The 19,791-nt window shown below is 37.9% G+C and overlaps 1 protein-coding gene across 1 annotated transcript in view; it reads right to left on the bottom strand.

Annotated features, from left to right (window-relative positions):
- MAP3K5 (mitogen-activated protein kinase kinase kinase 5) overlaps positions 1-19,791 on the bottom strand; it is a 91,256-nt gene that overhangs the window by 6,446 nt on the left and 65,019 nt on the right. The window contains exons 13-25 of the mRNA XM_065733275.1: positions 17,146-17,241; positions 16,094-16,175; positions 14,096-14,229; positions 13,086-13,213; positions 12,182-12,318; positions 11,488-11,593; positions 10,631-10,788; positions 9,777-9,954; positions 8,709-8,729; positions 7,830-8,007; positions 7,565-7,733; positions 4,427-4,612; positions 1,360-1,465 (exon numbers count right to left, since the gene is read on the bottom strand). Of these exons, the coding sequence (XP_065589347.1) occupies positions 1,360-1,465; positions 4,427-4,612; positions 7,565-7,733; positions 7,830-8,007; positions 8,709-8,729; positions 9,777-9,954; positions 10,631-10,788; positions 11,488-11,593; positions 12,182-12,318; positions 13,086-13,213; positions 14,096-14,229; positions 16,094-16,175; positions 17,146-17,241 (1,679 nt within the window). The remainder of the gene's footprint in view (positions 1-1,359; positions 1,466-4,426; positions 4,613-7,564; positions 7,734-7,829; positions 8,008-8,708; positions 8,730-9,776; positions 9,955-10,630; positions 10,789-11,487; positions 11,594-12,181; positions 12,319-13,085; positions 13,214-14,095; positions 14,230-16,093; positions 16,176-17,145; positions 17,242-19,791) is intronic.

The raw sequence follows: 19,791 nt of genomic DNA, 5'->3' as shown, positions 1-19,791 counted from the left end.
TATGGAAGACAAAACATTAAAACAAGAGCGGACCTAAGTGACTATTTAGTGATTATCCTACAGCTTTGGTTAAACTAGACTGGGAATTTCTGGAGCAAGAGAACAGGTGATATCATCTAGGGGTTTAAGACCACTCAGACCAGATAGTAACGGCTCAGCACATTCTGATTCAGCCTACAGAATGTTTAAAATCCTTAAGAAATAGAAATCTGGCTTAGTAAGATTTCAAAATTGGCTAGCACCCAATGTCAAATTGCACAGAAATCTAAAATCTGGATATTTTAGAGATCTAAATATCTGAGATATTTAGCATTCTCTCATTAAAAGAACAACATGCTTATCAAAAACTGGATCCAAACATACAGAGAGAAAATAATAAACAGATTCCTTTTCCAATAGTTGAATTAGCACACTTCCCTTCTACTTGTCAGAGTGAACACTACCTACTTAGTATTGATATACACTCTTAAAATCATGGACACAAAGGTGTAAGAATACATTGTTTTCTGTTATTCCCTGTTTGTACTACCTACCAGGACTTACCAGGTATGCAAGATACATACACAACACATTATATTCCTACAAAATCTGTTAGTGCATCAGCATCTGTTTGTTAATCTTGGCCGTTTTATATAAACCTTCCTTCTTTCCTTCCACTGTAGTTCCTTACTGTTGAGTACTCCCTTTAGCTTCCATTTCAAAACTTAATTTTTGCTAGTTTTGTTTTCCTTTATGCCCAAGAATCTACAAACAAATTTCTTTTCAAAAGGGACATTAACCCTAATTAACCTCTTAATTTCAGTGCCCCTTGCTTTAGAGCCAAACATACACATACCAAAGCCAACAGTTGCCCTCACCTTTAAAAAAGAAAGCAGATTTATCACACAGCAGCTCCCCAAATGTTTTTATACCATATGCAAATATGTCTGTATTTGTTTTAGATTTTTTTTTATTTAAATATCACACTAATAGGAACACAAGTTCATTTTGTCATTGTAGAGCAACCATCAGCAAGTGTAACTGTATGTTTTCCAAACGTTAGCACGCGCTGGGCAAATTGTTAATCCTTTGGATGTCAAGAGCAGCATTGTGCTCCTCAAAAAAGAAGCCCTCAGACAACTTTCGCCTTCTAATGCTCACTGGGTTGCAGTAGTGTTTACATGACACACCTTGGAAAGTTCTTTCCAAAGTAACACAGACAATACACTTACCACTGTTAGAGTTGCAAAACACACAGTGAACAGTAAAAAGGTCTCTGCTAGTTTCAAAATCTTAAGTGAAGCACCACAATCGCAGCTCTAAAGCATATTTGTTACCTGATCTCTGTAAATATTTGCTGAGTAGTATGAACTAACTCACCTGGGACCAGAATAGTAATGGCAGTCTGCACAGCTTTTCTAATTATGTTGTCCAATGCAAACATCCAGTGTGGCTTGATGTTATGATTTCGGAGAACTTTATTGACCTAGCGACACAGAATTCACGTCAGCCATCATATCCTCCACAAACTGATATTTGTCAGAATTGTGTAAAAAGTTTGCACTTGTAAATGTTGCATCAAAACAAGTGATCTACGCTATTTTATGCTGACAATGAAGAAATCGTTAACAAAACAGACTCTGTGATTCTGTAATACTGTATGTCACACAGTATTCTGTATCTTTTCTAAATGAAATACCAGTTCCTGTGTTAGGTGCTTTTCGAAGGCTGATACTGAAGCTTATTTAACCTTCACAGTCAGAAGCTGACTGAAAAAAATGCAAGCCCGAAGACAAATACCAAGGACCATGTCATGGAAGCTTTGTGACTTAAATTAATCAACCTCGTTTCTTTTTTTGGTATGTTTTTCACTGCTTGCTCTGAACCAATACTTCACTATTTTAAATAACTGTATTATGGAATTAATGTAATGCTGCTCCCTCTTGATTCAGAAAACAGTTAATTAACGTTAGACAGTCAGAGGACTTCGCTTTGATGCTGTGCTGTTACCTCTTTACTTCTACTGTTAACTTCATACAATGAGACAGTTGCACTTACGATAACTTTTAAGCATGCTTGGAAGGCAGTAAGTGTTATTAATCATATTATCGCTGCCCTAAAGCAACAGTGCTCAGTAAGGCAGGAACTGATGTAGGTCCCTGTACCACGTTGGCTGGCACAGAATTCATTTTCTTCACTGTAGCCTACAAGGTGCTGTGTTTTGGACTAGCCAAAACCAGGGCAGATAAACACGAGGATGTTTTATCTATAGCTGAGCAGGGCTTGCAGAGCATCAAGGTCTTTTCCATTCCTCATGTTGCCCTGCCAGCGAGTAGGTTAGGGGTGCACAAGAAGCTGGGAGAGGACACGGCCAGGAGAGCCTTTTAAGGGAACATCCATTTGGCTGGTTATCGCATGGTGTCATGCTCAGCAAGAAAAACTAACACAGCCTTTCCAAAGGAGTTATTACTTTGGGACAGGCTAGGCATCACTGCACTGATGGGCAGTGACTGCTTTTGCACTACGTGGCCTCTCCACTTCCTTTACTTAAACAGTCCCTACCTCAACCCACACATTTCCTCTCACCCAGCAGCTGGGTGGGGGCTCATCCACCAGCCTGGGTCAGCACACTGCAGCACCTTGGTCTGCTCAGCTCTGTCCCCAGCGGCCACAAGATGGCAGCTGGACACTTCGCAGGAGCACACGGCCCCGCGCTGCCCCCAGCAGCACTCCCCAGGCCCCAGAGGCAGCGAAGTTCCTGCTAACTCCTACCCACAACGATGCGCTTAGCTAAGCCTCTCTCTCTCTTCAACTACTGAAGAAACACAATACATTTTTGTCAAGAACAACAACTCCACAGCAATGTCTTCTAGCTTTTCAGACCGTAGCACAAAACTACTTTTGCCACAGTTGCTCTGATGAGGATATCTTGGATATCAATGGGGTAATCCCAGGTTACAAAGCTTTCCCTCACTTTTAGCAATGTTTCCACCTGTGCAGTATGTGAGATGGATACACATCTGGATTTCAGAGTTCTATCATAGGAACTTAGCATACATCAGAAAATGAATTGCTAATTACAAAGCAATTTTTTTTTCTTTGACCTTTCTGTAGTTCTCTTAGCTAAATAATAGATAGTAGGCAGAGAGAAACGTGTAACTTAAAAATAGCAACTTACAGCAATGAAAGTTAACAGAAGATTAAATATTTATAGAAAAGAGCACGAGCTGCCTGTTGTCACAAAACAACTGACGCCCAGCAACACCTGTCAGAAACCCAACACATATTTGTACTCTTTCTACCCATTAATTGAATTTCTGGACTTTGAACACATTCATTTCTTCCAGCTGTCCAAACAGTGGTGATGTAAAGCTAAAGAGAATGGAGAGCTGAAGAGTACTCAGAGCGAAGACTTTTCTCCTATGAGGAAAGCTCTCTTTTACAGATTCATTTCACATATTAGCTTTTCTTGGTAGGCAGTCTACTTCTTTGGCAGCATGGTTTATGCAACAAACAGTTTAAATGCTGTATAATCCTTCCTGACACCTCTTTCTCAAAGTACACAAAGTCAAAATGCTGACAAGAATCATCCACCTCAAGTGCCTACTTGGACTGTCATTCCAGTTTTCACTTCAGAACTTCAGCCTGCACAGGGATGCCCAGCCCAGCTGTTTCCTCCCATGTACCTCTTTCATCTTGACCGTTAAGCATAATTTTCTGTGAACTAATATTTAATCATACAGATGGAAAACAAACAAACAAAACCAATTTGATTTTGGTAAACTAGCTATTTAAATGGTATTTATATGTCTACTTGGTTGCTGCTTGTTCTTGGATATCACAAACTTTGCATGAACAGCTGTCACAAAGGAAGCCTTTTCTTCTTCCTTCTTATTTATTATAAAGTGACATGAAAAGCTGCTAACTTTGGTTAGCAGCTAATTCTGAAGCTAACGAAAATTCTAGAGTAAGAATTCAAAACAAATTTATAATGTAGGTAGAATATTATGTCAGGCCATGGAAGTGCTTAATGCATTAGTTTATAAAAGAAGCGAAGTTCAAGAGACCTTATTTATACATGACACGCTTGACAGTAAATGCTGATCTTATTTACCAGAAATTCCTACAAAATGAGATTTTTTAATAAGGTTTTTCTGCTTCAGTATTGCGACAAAGTTCATATAACTGTGCTGAATGAAGGTTCTTTAATCAGCAAAATCTCTACAGCTATGTTCAGGATTTGTGTCCTGACAACAGTCACACAGCAACCAAACCCAATCATGGCTGACAATTTTTTTCTCTAAATCTTTATTACAAGATCTAAGTTCCCACATATTATTGTTTCAGAAATTCTGGAAAGAAGTTAATGAATTTTCATTTGCTTCTGTTCTCTCGATTTTTTTTGCAGTTTTCCCACACAAAATACTTAGTAAAAATGACAACTTACGGCATCTTGAAAACCAAACAGCACAAGCTGCACTTGACTGATACCATGGCTGTCAAAGTCTAACTCTAGTTTCAGTTTTGAAAGAGTGGTTGCAATGATTTTGCGATCAGTGGACCGTACAAACTCTCTGAGGCTGGAAACAAGTGTCGTTATATGTTCCCATTTTAGCTTGGGCTCTTCAGCTCCCTGAAAGAAGAATAGAGAGGAAAGGAAATAGTTTTGATAACTGTCTTTTGAAACATACACCCAGAGGGCCTTTCACCAATAATGTCCGTTGGCAATATGATTTTTGGAAACTCTGATGCTACAGTTAAGGCAAAGGTGCAACTGCGAGTCAGACTACAGTAGCTGTGTAAACACAACCAAACCACTGAGTTCCTTGCTAATGCAGATTCCTGCCTAGAAAGTAGCTGACTTCATTTTACAGTAGTTGCTTGAGTATATGCACATACTATGTATACATGACTATAGAGGATAAAAAAAGATACAAATTAATATAATGTGCACTAAAACTACTCTGAATTGCAGTTAAAAAAAGAAATAACCATGTACTTTTCAGAATGCCTCTGAAAGACAACATGCAAAATTTCACAGCTGCATTTAAAAGAAGGAATTAATCAATGAATCTATGAACCTATGAATTAATCAAGGTTATGGAGCGGGTTTGGGTAAATACTTATTCCTTTTGTATGCAATTACCCCTGTACAGAACTTTCACACTTACCTATTTATTAAAGCAAGTCTACAAATCTCTCCCATCTCTATTCAAAGACAGGCACTAGGATTTGTAAAATTGCTGTGTTTTTGCATAAGCTACAAACATAGCAAAAAAGCTCAAAAGCATTTATCAGAATAAAGACCATGAATAACTAGGAAGCAGAAGATTTTTACTCTCTAAAGTTATTCCAATATAACATAATTCAATTACAAACCTTAACTTTGACTTGGAGAGAAAACCCCGCTACTTGTTCAGCCTGCAGTATTAAACGCCTTTTCTAAAGGAGCTGAAGTACTATAGAGACTAAAGATCTCAAACGTTGATTTCTATAACAGAAGGACACACTGTGTTTGGTCCCCTTATGTTTGCCAGTTTCATATCATGAATGTCACAGCTGGCTACATCAAGAACTCTGTTTGCCTCATTTTTAACTAGTCTTTAACTCTAATTAGTTCTGATATGGATAAAACCAAAATCATTTGGTTGGGAGGAAGGGGCAGAGGGGGAGGAAGAGAGGAAGGTAAAAAGAAATCTCTACAGCAATAAAACATCTCACTGACTAAAGCACCCAATCTCTGACAACAATTCTACTTTCTGCTTGTGATCTGCTTTGATCTGGAAAATTCACCTGACTATTGTTCTACAATGAAGTGGACTACTCCCTTTGCCCTACAGTGGTTGGCCTCCTTTTCCTAGAAATAATTAACAGCCATCAGGGTAGATAGGTGGACACAGAACACACTTCAGCCCTTAAACTAGAAGGTTTCAAGTCCATCAACGGCACCTGGGGGACATGGTAACCAGCATGGCTACCTAATAAGGATCAGAGGTTTACTTTGGGGAGGGTCATCCTCCTCCCCTAACCATCAACCACAGCGGTGGTTTCGTTGAAATCATTCTTTGGAAAACTTCTTGTGAGGGGAGATGTACTATCAAAGCCTAAATCCTGGTGAGGTCTAACAAGCAGGTCAGGCTTCCATCAATTGGGTACCTTCTTGCTTTTAAGCAAGGTATAACAGGAATCCACAGCAACTTCCCCTTAACAGCATTTACCACAGCTTTCTGGTGGTTTGAGTAAGTTTCCTGCTCTTTGACAAGGCACAAAACTGTGACAGAAAACTGTGTTTGGGAGTCAAAGTTCTGCATCCTTCCGAAGTGCTGACGGTCACACCCAGGTGGGCTTTGAACTTTGACAACACCACATTTCCCAGCTCCTATCTTGGGCTGTACCATCTTCACCTGAGGAAGACTGTTATTCCCCCATCAATGTTTAGCAGCCACTACGTCAGGAGATAGATAAAATAAGCACCTTTGGATTTTATGGTTGTTCAGCTTTTCACAATCATTTTGATTATTTCTTTCATTTGTGTGCTAACAGCTGTGTTGTGTTACAGCAGCAATCCTGCATAGCATGGATCGCTAGCAACTCTTTGATTGCTTTTATTTTAGCACTTTATATAGCGCACAGTTACCAGGACAACTGCTGTGACTTCCCCCACCCTCACCTCCCTCCATGAGTTAGAAGCTTTTTTTTTGTACAGTAACAATTTCCAACTACATTAGCTGTGCTACATACATACAAATTGTATTAGTTTGCACTGATTTCTCAGACAGTACTATCTTTAGAAGATGACTTGCCACATTTCACACAAACATGTTTCAGACTAGCAATGCTCAGCCTTGAGAATGAAGTGAGCCAATTAACTACTAACACACACATAACAAAAAAGAACAAAAACAACCTGTCATCCATTTTCTGCGTTGCAACCCAACAGCATGGTGATGACCTGTATTTATTTAGTGCCATAATGAATCATCACCACAAAGCAGCACCAAAAGGTCATTCTGCAATTATTCTGCTGTATCTCCCACTACTACTCCCATCTGCCCCCCTCCCTTCCATATGTGGCTCCAACCACTGTGAAGTGAAGAGGCAGTTCATTTTCTAAATAGTCCAGTTTTTCTCCTTTGGCAGCTCTTGGCTGATACACAACAGCATATCAATAACTATACTCTTTTCTACATAGTAACCTAAATGCAGAGCAGACCCTTTCTCCATCAAGACAGGCAGCCAGAAGATGGAACTCTATTAGAAGATCAACGTTCTGGGGATCCTGACTTGATCTAACTACCAGCAAAACATAGTACCATGAAAACATGCTTTTCCACTGTCCAGTATCCAGGTGTTTGTATCATATTTATGAACAGCAGAAAAGGCATGGCTAATGTAGGATAAACATAACACGAGAGCCTATTTTTATTATCTGCAATAAAATGTGAAAGCTCATGTTGTATATGCTTCCTAGTTTTAATCAAGTGTTATTTTTTGATTACTTCATTACATGTAAATTTGAAATTTTCAGGTAATTGCAGCCTTCAAATTCAATCTTTTTTTTTGTGACCTTTTGAAATTTCTTTACCTGAGCCAAAGCTTCCATCAAGTTCCTCACCACTTTCTCTTGGTCCTCAGTCAATATCCTGTGAAGGGTGGCTCTTCTCTCACTATCCTTCTTCAGCATGAAAAACCCAGAATCTTTCTCTTCAGGTGAAGGAGGTGCACTGTGATCCTCAAAATTTTCATCTGGGATGCTGAAAGACAGTGAACAGGAACTTTATAAAATACAACTACAATGCACTAGTTCCTAATCTACCATGTAACATCAGTGCTGGATAGCAGTACATTACCTCAGAAAAAGGGACCGGATTCCCTTCCCATCTTTTTCTCCACAGGATTTTGCTCTTGTTTTGAAAGAGAATGGATCAATTTTTAACTCCGTATCAGGTGAGACAGAACCATATTCACTACTGCTACTCGTATCTTCCACCAGAACAGGAACAGGTAAGGATATGCTCCGAAGATACTCTATTAAAGGATATATAGAAATTGAAATTTAATAGCACCAACACAATCCTGAAGCAAAGAAAGTTATTCTTTCAGAAAAACAGAAATTATAACTGCCCTCCCCCACACAAACACAAAGTATTAAAAAAAAAGAATACAACACCACAGCAAAAGGCTTCTAAAGCTTGCTGCTCTGGAATAGAATTATCTTCAGCTATGTTTTTATTGAAAATGTTATTGAGATACAGAAACACTAAGCTCTTTGTAAGCTCATTTCCAAAACATTGACACTGGAGTGAATGTCCATAACAGATCAGTAGTATGCACTCTGATCAGTAACGAAGTGTTTCTATAGGTTAAGTCATATACTCAAGTTCCATTAATTTAAATTCTACATATCTTTATGCACAAACCTTGGCTCTACTGCTAAAACAAGATAGCCATTTGGTTTCCTGTTCAGATTTCCACTAAGGGGGGTACTATAACAACCCAGTTCTTCAAGCCCACATCACCCACCTGCACCTAAACAATTCAGCCAAGGCAGCATTACAGATAGCGCTTTTAATTTGCACAGTGAATTAGAGCTTCCTAACAGAAAAGGGTCACTTACTTTCATAGTTGCACCCACCTCTCTTTGCAAGGATTTAGTGTGACAAATTATATCAGAGTGATAACCACAGTATCTACAGATCTACGCATTAAGAAAGTACGTTAAAACTCACCGTTTGTGTTAGCTGAAAGAACTGTGGGAGAAAGGCAAAGAAAAAAAAAGTTTGTGTTAACAGAAAATCAGCACTCTCTTCTAATTTCTATGAACAAGCTGGACTCCCACCTATCTGCAATTCTTATTTTAAATGTATGACTTAATGGCATCTAAAATGAAATTAGAAAAACAAAATAAAACAACAAACCAACCATGTAAGAAGTGCTCATTCAATACCAACTCCTTTACATGGTATTTTTTCTTCTTTTAGGTATCACACTCAAATTATACAGAGGATATTTTTCATATATGCATACACAAAATACAGAATTCATACTCTCAAAGCTCCTTAGTTACATCCCATAATTTAGAATACTACAGGGAATGAGTGTGGGAAAAAAACAATGCAGATTGCTATGGACAAAGATAAATTTGCTCACGTATAACACTCCTGAAGCTCAATATCACACTATAACATTATATAAGATGCACTCTATGGCAACATTATTTGAATGAAAACACACACACAAATTTTAAAAAATAAATGAAATAAACAAATTAAAATAACAGAAATATTTCTAGGGGTAGTGAAGAGGGAGCTGCTCATCTTTCCTCCCTGGTATCCAGTGACAGGATATGTTGGAATGGCTCAAAGCTGCATCATAGGAGGCTCAGACTAGACATTAACAAAAGCTTCTTTACCAGTGAGGTCGTTTGACTGTGGAACAGGCTTCCTAGAGAGGAAGGAGGAGTCAAACACCGATAGGCACAGGGCATTAAGAGCATTATCAAACGACCCTTAATGACTTGCTCAGATCAGCCTCCAAGTAGTTTAACAGCTGGACTCAATCTTTGTAGGTCCCTTTCTAAAACTATTTTAATTTCATTCTTAAACCTTATTAGAAATATTTTATATAAATTACCTCTGACAACATGCTAGCAGAATTCTGCTACAAGTCTTTCTGCAGCAGGAACAAAAGGTTGCAACCGAACACTTGCCTGGGATGGACATCTACCGACTTAATCTTAAAGACTGAACCTGCAGTTTTAGGGAACAATACCCATTTGTGAGATAGAAATCCCTAACCTGAGAGCTTTGATGGGGATTTTCTTTTTTTGCTTGAAACCTTTAGGAATTCATCCACAAGGAGCTCATGAGCAAAAGCTCGTTTATCAGGATCTGGTTCAAAGCAACGAAGTATGAATGACTTGGCTTCTGCAGACATGGACTCAGGAATCTCTGGGTGGATTTTAAACATGCCCACCTAGAATAAATAAAGGAGGGAAAAAAACAGAACAAAAATAATAATGATGGCTTGCACTGTTCTTTTCTTTAACACTAAATAACATCATGAGGGTGGTGAGACACTGGAACAGGTTGCCCAGAGAGTTTGTGAATGCCCCTTCCCTGGAAGCATCCAAGGCCAGGCAAATGGGGCTGTGCACAACCTGGTCTAGAGGGAGGTGTCCATACCTACAGCAGGGGGTTGGAACTAGACGATCTTAAAGGTCCCTTCCAACCCAAACCATTCTACGATCAAAATGTTTTTAAATAGTAAAAGTGGCATATTGAGTTTTGATACTATATTTCTGTAAGTAATTGATTAATACAAGGAAAAAAATTATTACTGGCTGATTATTCAGTTAATTAAGAAAAATTACAATTCCCAAGAGAGGCCTTTGCAAAGCAGGGAACTCAGAACTGCTTTTTTCAGCCTTTTTATTTTCCCTTCTTTTTTTGTGAATAGCTGTTACTGCTCTATTACTGTCTTCAGAACTACCCAGTACTTGTTCTCAGATGAATCAGCTCATTCTTCTTAGCATCCTCATTACCCAAGTATTTCCTTTATCTTTTCCTTCCAATTGCAGCCTTTCCAAAACAGTCACAAGATTTCCTGTGTTTACAAAAACTGTCGTGAACTGTGCAAGAAGATGTCTGACCTTAAACATAGCTGCTTGTGGTTCTCCCAGTTCATAAAACGGGGGTTTCCCCGTAGCCATCTCAATGATAGTGCATCCCAAAGACCAGATGTCTGCAGCCTTCCCATAGCCACGTGGTCCTTTGTCAATTATTTCTGGTGCCATATACTGAAGGGTACCTGTTCAAAACACATCTGTCTTTGTTATTCAGATGCATGAAAGGTACAAATAGCTATATAAGACATATTACTGTTATATATGTAGATTAAGAGTAAAATAAGGAAGATTACTCTGAATTGAGTAGTAGGAAATTGAGCAGTAGGGAATTGAGCATGTATTAAGCACATTTTTTTCTGAAGGGAATCATCCTGACAGTATTCTGCATTCTGTTCCATTTAGAACAGAAATTTCACAAGGAAAAGAATTAAAATAATCATCATTTCTCATCTGGAGCTACCATTTAAATCCTGCGGTGGCACTACAGTAAATGCAGACTGAAATGATCAGAAAGAGGATTATGTTAATGACAGGCCTTGTACCAGACCCCAGGATATGCAACCCAGCAATAGAAGGAAAAAAATGTTAGCCCTAGGTCAGCACAATGAAGAAGTCACATGCCCAGAAGAGACACTCAAATATGACATACGAAAGACAGTGCTCTTCTGCTGTAGAGCAATTTTGTGTCTCAAATGGATCTTTTAAAACAGTATTCTCTCTGAACAGTGAACAGCTTACAATAAGTGTACCTAAATGAGCTTATTCTTCACTGTGATTTTTTTAATATTGATTTTAAGTCAATGAAAGTTAAGCTGCTATGGAATCTGACCCTGAGCTCACAGCTGGACTGAGGAAAGAATCTCTTCTGGGAAGGAACATACCAGTGAAAGTCTCAGTACATGGATTGATTCCTGCAAGTCTCTTTGAAGTTCCAAAGTCTGAAATTTTTAACACTCCGCTGTAAGTGTTGATCAGCACATTATCACCCTGAGGAACAAAACATTTAGAGCAATTATTTTTTTTCTATTCCTCTCTGACTTCTTGCATTACCTATTTACCTATGCACTGTTTTGTAAGCAATGATCACTTCCTCAAGCTCTTCAGCATCTGATGAATGAGTAATCAATTGCGATCCTGCCTTATGTAATGCTATAACCAGAAACTTCATTGCAAAGTGAACTTTCACATCCACCAGAATCCATTTAAGTAGTAAAAAAACAGGTTAATAACTAATTTAGATTTAGAATCTCCTTGGAAAATAAACCACCGATATCCCCACTCACAGCCTTCATCATTACTGATATGTTTGTATGAAAATTCAGTCACATCACTGACAACAGAAGCAAAAATGTCCACTTTCCCACACGATTTGATGTGGCTCTGTCAATTTTTCTAAACAAAACAGAACACTTACTTCATGCAGATTTGAACTACAACAGCTCACTTACCTAATCCATGGAATAGCAGAGAAGGTTTGTGACAATGAAAAGCTTTCAGGATAAAGCTTTTAAATTACAGAACAAAGAAATAGTTTATGTAGTTACATCACCAGGCTTAATCTCTGCAAATTCTCACCTTTATGTCTCGATGCACTATTTGATTATCATGGAGGTATTTTAATCCTTCGAGAATCTGCTTAGTGTAAAAGCCAATTGTCTGCTCATTATTTTTTAATGGTCCCCATTTTGATCGTAGAAGAGCAGAAAGACTGCCTGTAATTTTGGAGGGGGAGAAAATGAGAGTAAAAATCAAATTAAACTCTACCTTTTTCCCCAAAGGAAAAACAAAGTTACAACAACAAGCAATCCCAAAACAAGTGTAGGTACCTCTTCTATAGCCAAAGGCCTCCCCTGGAAATACTTTCTTGCATCATCATCTGCCTCACTAATTAAAAAGTGAGTGAGTATCTCCACAGGTCTTGGCTGCAGCAGAGAAATACATACTCTCTCAAGCAGGCAGACTGGAAACTAACATACATACTCATCTCTCTCTTACGCCTGGGGATAAATTGCTCAAGAGGCATGTCATGAAAGAGTGAAAAAGGGCTGGTGTTCACATGCACACCTTTTTACAGATTATCAAAAAGCCAAACCTAGTAAAAGAGGTTTTTATTATGTCTGGCTGCTCTAAGTTCTTTGTTACCAAACAGAAGCAACAATCACCAGTCACAATCCTCTTGCATTCCATACTTGAAGGGGGCTCAGCTAAGGCTAGCTACAGTCTTCCTAGTAGGATGGCCACTCATCACCTGCCACAGCAATGATCTGAATTGTATCTGAAGCACATCCTACCTTAACCTAGATCAAGAGAATTCTAACACTTTGAAAAGCCCTACAGTTTTTTCCCATTAATTCAAGGAGGAGATAATAAAGGACATTTCAAGCAAATGTGGTGCATCTTACTGCAGCATGATAGTTCTACTATGTTTGAAATCTTATTGAACAAACCAGGTGCCAAGCCAGCTTTCACAACAACTTACCACCAGGCACCTGCTCCATGAATATCTTAATGAAACCATTCTCACTAAGAGACCCCAGATACTGGACAATGTTCTTGTGTTTGAGGTGCTTATGCAAAGCTATTTCTTCATGCAGAGGTTGGGAGTATCTAGAAAGAAATAAAAATGTATACAATATTGAGCTTTGGGAAGAAATACTTGAGTTCAGTGTAGCCATTAAGTTCTATTTTGTGTCCTGGGAAACAAACTTACTCTGATATACTATCAACAGTAATACAGTATTAACTGTTAAACACATTTGACATTGGTGGTTATAATCACCACACAGTAAGAAATAATAATAATAATTCACTGCAGTCTTTTTGTAAAGTCACTTCCATTTGGAAAAAAAATCATGTTTAGACTTATCAAAATATTTGTGGAAATTACCTATTCAAAAAGCCACGTACTGCAAAGTTCAAGTTATACAAATGCAATGGAGATTACATATCTGGCCTTCACCTGGTAACCTTTGTATGCGTAATACCCCATCTCATTTATGAAGTCACTGCATTACCAAGTGAGGGCAAAAAGATCATTCCACACGTCTGATTCTAGTGTGAAGGGGCTTCCTAACGAAACATGCACAAACAGAAAATGTTTTTTTATCAACAATTCAGGATCAAAGTTTTAAAGAATTCTGCCAATTATGTAATTCAGAAGTTCTTTTATAAGAACATGCTTATGCACATAAAGATGATTGGCATTTCATAAGGCATTTGAGTGAGATCCTGTATTGCAGCATTTCTTTTGGAAAGAAAAAACATATAAGCTACATGTGCCAAAACTAGAAAACAAATTCTCAGTTGGTACAATCAAACCATTCCACAATTTGGATATGTCTATTTAGAGAAGCAGGGAATATCATTACGTATCGCAATTAATTGGCAGCATTGTAGATGAGATACTTCTTGATCCACAAACCGGTTCACCCAATTGCTTAACAAGAGCACGCAATGCACAACATTTGGAATGAGATTCATTTACTGTACCTGCTATCTCTCTCTGGGATTTCTTTAATAGCAATTCTGACTTGGTTGCTCAAATCTCGTCCTGCATACACAATGCCGTAAGTTCCTTTCCCCAGAATGACTCGCTCACCATTTTCATCATATTCATAGTCATACTGAAAACAAAACAAAACAAACCCAGCTCAATTAAATGAAATGGAGGGATAAGATTTAATGAATCTGACTCTGGGCACACAACAAAGGGAGCAAGCATACTAGTTTCTTCCTGCGTACCACGGAAAAGTGGAAAAACAAGATGACAACTTGGATATTATACCAACTTGCTTATATCTCTCCACTGCGTTTCTGGAAAGCCTCAGCTTTTAAGGCAACTATTCCAGGTAATTGTTAAAAGCTGAGCTAGTTTTTAATCTGTTCTGTGTAGTTACACTCCCATCTTTTAACAGCACCTGCAGTTCTGCTGGCAGGCCACAAAAAGGCAACAGAAGACGACAGAGGGCACTCTGCACCCAGCTGAGAACTTCAGCTTCCACAGACACACAAAGCAAGGCAGGACACAATTCATCCCAGACGCTCTCCTGACCTGACCACATCTTCCAAAACCAACAAAACCAATTTGGCCCGTGCCAGGGCAGACAGCAAAGTGTGCCAATGAAGGTTAGTCAGGATTGCAGTGCATAGTTGCATGGTTTCAGTTGAATTAAAATTTCAAAGAGTTTAAGGACAATCCAGAAATAGTCATTAGATTATCTCATCTGTGCTCTTGTGTAACACAGACATGATTTCACTTCCTTACTTTCATGCTGAGCCCAGGAACTTATGCTGAGATACAGAAAAGCCACAACTTTTAGTGACGTTTCAACAGTTAACTACTCTCAGGGTGAAGTCATGCCTCTAACTCTAATGTATTTATTTATTTCATTGTATTTTTCTTCACTAAAGTATATTAACATTGAGTAGTTTTTCTTGTCAAGTTACTTACTCCCTGTAAACAAGTGACCCACTGTTTTCTTCTTGCTAAAATAAACCTATTAGTTTCCCACAGTTTCTCATTTTGGGGTATTTTACTATTCCACAACCATCCCTAGATGTTTGTTTGTCCCATCTTCAATTTTAGATGTATTATAAAAACACCAACATCAAAACTGGGACAGAAAGCTGGACTCATTATTCAGTACTGACTTTTTTCAGACAGTTCTGGATGTCTCTAGAACTTTGATACACTGTCCTAAATATTTCACCCTGTTTCCTGCCACCTAAAAGAGCATCTGAACACCAAGTACTGCATTACAGCTAACAGCCTTCTATTCACTTTTCAACTATGTATAGATTCTATAGATTCAGAGAGAAAATCAAGGTGGCGATACAGAGAGTAATGGCACACACATGCAAGTTACAACTTAGCTAACGTGGGCGATAGCAGAAGCAGGACATCCTAAGATTCAGCATGCGTTAGTGAGCTAAAGGTAGAATGACTGACTCCCAGCAGCACCAACACGATCGTTTGATTTGCATTTGCAGTTCATTGCCACGCTTGCCCACACGTATCATAACTGGCATGGACAAGCCTTTCCCTATCACAGTTACATCCTTGTTTGTTGTGCAGATGTCCTGCCAGTAACACAAGCGTACACAATTCAAGTGATGCATGAAATAGACAACAACCTTTCAAATTTAAACAGATGCTAATATTGCCTGACTATGACTACGCTCTGAAGTAACTATAGCAAGAATCATTCTGTAATAATGTGCAATTATTGAGAACTTGGGTTGAGTACTTCCTCAAGCGAATATGCTAACTGAAATGCAAGTTGGTTATAAAACCTACAAATTAGCATTACGACAAATCATTAACTTATAAACACTAGAGGATAAAACTTTGTAAACCATAATTTTGCCTAATTTCTTCCAGTGAAGGGATGAGTAATTTACTCCCTTTAGTCAAACTCTATACTAGAAACTCAAAATAGTTGACATGATGTTTTGAAAATAAGCTTAAATAAATAAAAAAATAAATACCTCCAGTGAGTCTCCATCACATTCTCCTTCCTCTGTAGTCTTCCCTATTTCTTCAGTGATACTATTCACCATGTCAAAAAACCTGTTAAAAGCAAGTAAAACATAATTAAATTAAAAAAAAAAATTAGAAAAAATATCCCCCTGACTTCAGGGGGGTATTGAGAATGCATCTCACTGAAACATCAAATGAACCAAAAGATTTAAGTATACTAAGTATAAATTGAGAGAAAAAGGTACTACTAATACTTATGGCTTGTCCTCCTTTGAAAGCACACTTCTTACTCATCTGAGAAATGTCAAAATATGAACATGAAGAAAAATGATAAAAGAACCTATACAGACTAGAATCAATGAGAAGACAAGTTAGGGACTGATCTTTGAGGTAGCCATTTTCATTACCATGAAGTAACATGTTTCAGGAAAGTTGCGGCCTTTTTAAGTACAAATATACAAGAATGCCTTCTGGACCAATTCAAGACTTCACTCCTCAGGCTTACAGAGCAGAAGCACAGCTTAAAGCAGGTAAGACACCCCTAACTTTGTGCAACAAACACTTGCCAACTTCATTAGAGGGCTACTGATGCGATCATACTTATGAAATTCGATATTAACACAGAGGACTTCAAGGGTATTTTTAATGAGAAATAAACTTTTAACTACAGCAAAACAAAAATTGTCACCAGATTTCCTGGATCGTTATTTACCCCAAAAAGCACTGTGACAGGAAATCCATTTGTAAGTTTAGGCTGCTTTGTTCAGCTGGGGGGCAAAACACACTTGTAATAATCCTTAATATGACAAATATAGAAATAATACCCCAAAATTAGTTTTCAAAAGTTTGTAATTATATGTTTCTAATATTTGTCTGAACCTGTGCTTTGACCCTTCAAAGACCATGCATCTCTGCGGGAGTATCATGCTTTCATATAAAAGATGATTTGAGCATTCTCAGTTGTCATCAACTCTAACCACAGTTCTGAAACAATCCCTGCTGTACATACAGACACTGCATACCTCAGCATAGAATGGTTTTTGAAATAACTGTGACACACCTTCTACAATGAACTTCCGTGCAGAAATAGATTTGAAAGTCATCCGAATTGTGCAGCACATACAGAAAACAGCATCGCTCTTCAAACTTTGAAATGCTGAAAAAACAGGCAAGCAAAACGCATTAGTGGAAAAATGCATTTGGGGTTCTGCCACTATGTCAAACCACACAGACCAACACAAGTATTGTCAGAAAGCACCAGATAAAATATGAGAAGCCACAGTCCTTCCTTACAATGAAATAACATTCTTAAATCCTTTAAAGTTCATATTCAGCTGTCTGCTATTGTTCATTTTGTCCCCTAGTTCATACATCACACCACCAGAAGTAGGAACGAAGAAGTTCCACCCATGCTGGATGGAACTTTGAGCAACTTGGTTCATAGGGAGATGTCCCCGCCTACAGCAGGGGAGTTAGCACTACATGATCTTCAAGGTCCCTTTCAACCCAACCCATTCTATGCTTCTATGATGTTAACAGGATTATAGGTTCATAGGTTCATTAGGTTGGAAAGGACCTACAAGATCATCTAGTCCAACCATCCTCCTATCACCATCCCTACCCACTGAACTACTAAATCAAATCCCTATTATTTTTTATTGACATGAATCATTTTTTCAGTGCATTTTGGTAAATGCCAAATTTGAAACCAGGATGAAAGATTACTTCAGGGTAACATTAGAAAGCTTTGAACTCAATAATTCTTCCCCCTTTAGAAATCAATCACAGCTCAATCTTGAATGTGGAAATTTCTGATTGATTCCTTAGGAATTGGGAAATAGAAAGCATAATGGAAAAATATTATTAAATTAGGTCAGCATCAAAAATAAAATAAATAAAAATGAGACAAATGACTTTACCAATCTTGCCTACCCCCTTCTTCATTTTTTATTTTATCTGTTACAAATAGGAGTACAAATATAATGAAGAGATATGCATTCCATCTTCTTATGAATGCATAGATGCTACAACAAAGAGTAAAAGAGGTACAGACTCTGGCACAGCTGTCAATTTTCTACCCAGTGTAGGCTGCAGCTTTTGAAAGATATCCATTTGCCAGATTTTTTTTTTTAAGCATACATGTAATTACTGTGCTCCTTAAAGAAAATACTAAAAATTACTTGAAACAGGAACAAATTAAGACTGCACATGACTGTTCTCAGGATACAACACAAAAGGCAGGCTGCTAATGAAATCAACCTATTATTAGTCAGATCAATATATCTACTGTGGTTTTGATTTATTTACGCAAAATAAAGTGGAATCACAGAAATCTAAGGAGTGGAAGGGACCTCCAGAGATCATGTAGTCCAAGAATGGTATTCTATACTGTGCTAAAGAATTTTTTTTCTTTAGATATCAGGAAATATTTGTAATTTTCAAGATTCAATACATCTACGATTGCTTGACTGTTGTTTCTCTTTTATGGTTCTTCTACTTGATATCCCTCGCAAGAGCTAAATAAAGAAACCATTCTTGAGACAAATTTGAGACTTGCATTTCATAAAGCTACTTATGAGAAGACAAATTATTAATACTTTGGTATAGTCACTTCAGGTGTTGTCACTCACCTATTTGTCTCAAGAGAAATTCACATGCGCTAAGGGATGCATAGCTATGGGAAGACTGTCACTGTCCCTGGTTTAATTCATCGAGTTTTTCAAGAATATACACAAACTCTACAGATAAAGAGTTATTCATGCTGTTATTATTAATTCATCAGAAGATCCAGGTGAATTTAAACGTTTTATTAACCCAACATGCACAGAAGCCACATAAGACAGTACTGAATAAACTGGTAAGAATGTAGTATGTACAGTGACGTCAGGTACATTCATAAAAGGTTTACGGTCTATAAGTGAATGTTTACATATGTTCATATGCACTGCTTTCCATAATGAAAAAAAATTGTTAACATGAAGAAATGAAGACAAAAAATACAAAGCTATAAAAAGATAATGGATAATTTTCTCAGGAAACCCCTCATTTTGAGAGTCATTGAGCATGTCTAACACTCACCAACTTCTGTGACAGCAGAATTGGAGCTGAAATTGCACGTTTCCAAAGACAAGCAAGGAAACACAATGCAACATGGCCTTGCGCCCAAATCACATGCATACAGAATTCCCATTAGCTGTTGACAAATGCTGCAAATCTTGTAACTACTGCCTACTATGAAGTAACAGATAAAACAGTTAAGCATTAGCAGACATCACAGAAACGCAGCTTTGTGCTTTTCTGTTTTCCAGAAATGAGGAGACACCTTCCGCTGTAACACTGTAAGTAGCCTGACAAGATTCCAAGTTCAGTGAATGGAAAATTAACATCCTTGTTAATTCCTAAATCATATAAATATTTATATATTTATATATTTATATATAAAACATCACCCTGTTCCTAATGCAACACTCATCATGATCATCATGATGCCTGAGGAACCCTCCCTGGAAACAACACAAGTAGCAGCTATTTTACAGTTCAGGGCTTGTCCTGAACATCAAGGAGATTCCAACTTGTAGTCCTTTTTATTTTTAAATTTGAAATAGATGGCAACTTCTTGTTCATGTGACAAATACCACAGAGTTTTCTTTGTAACTGGAGAAACTGATGCAAAGCACCTTGGGGAAGAAGCTAGGATCCAAAAGGT

The sequence above is a fragment of the Cyrtonyx montezumae genome, unplaced genomic scaffold (assembly GCF_038088225.1).
Source record: "Cyrtonyx montezumae isolate F1298 unplaced genomic scaffold, pur_monq_1.0 scaffold_0, whole genome shotgun sequence".
Lineage (NCBI taxonomy): Eukaryota > Metazoa > Chordata > Aves > Galliformes > Odontophoridae > Cyrtonyx > Cyrtonyx montezumae.
The sequence above is the reverse complement of the archived record's forward strand: the minus strand, read 5'-3'. Positions and strand labels throughout refer to the sequence as shown.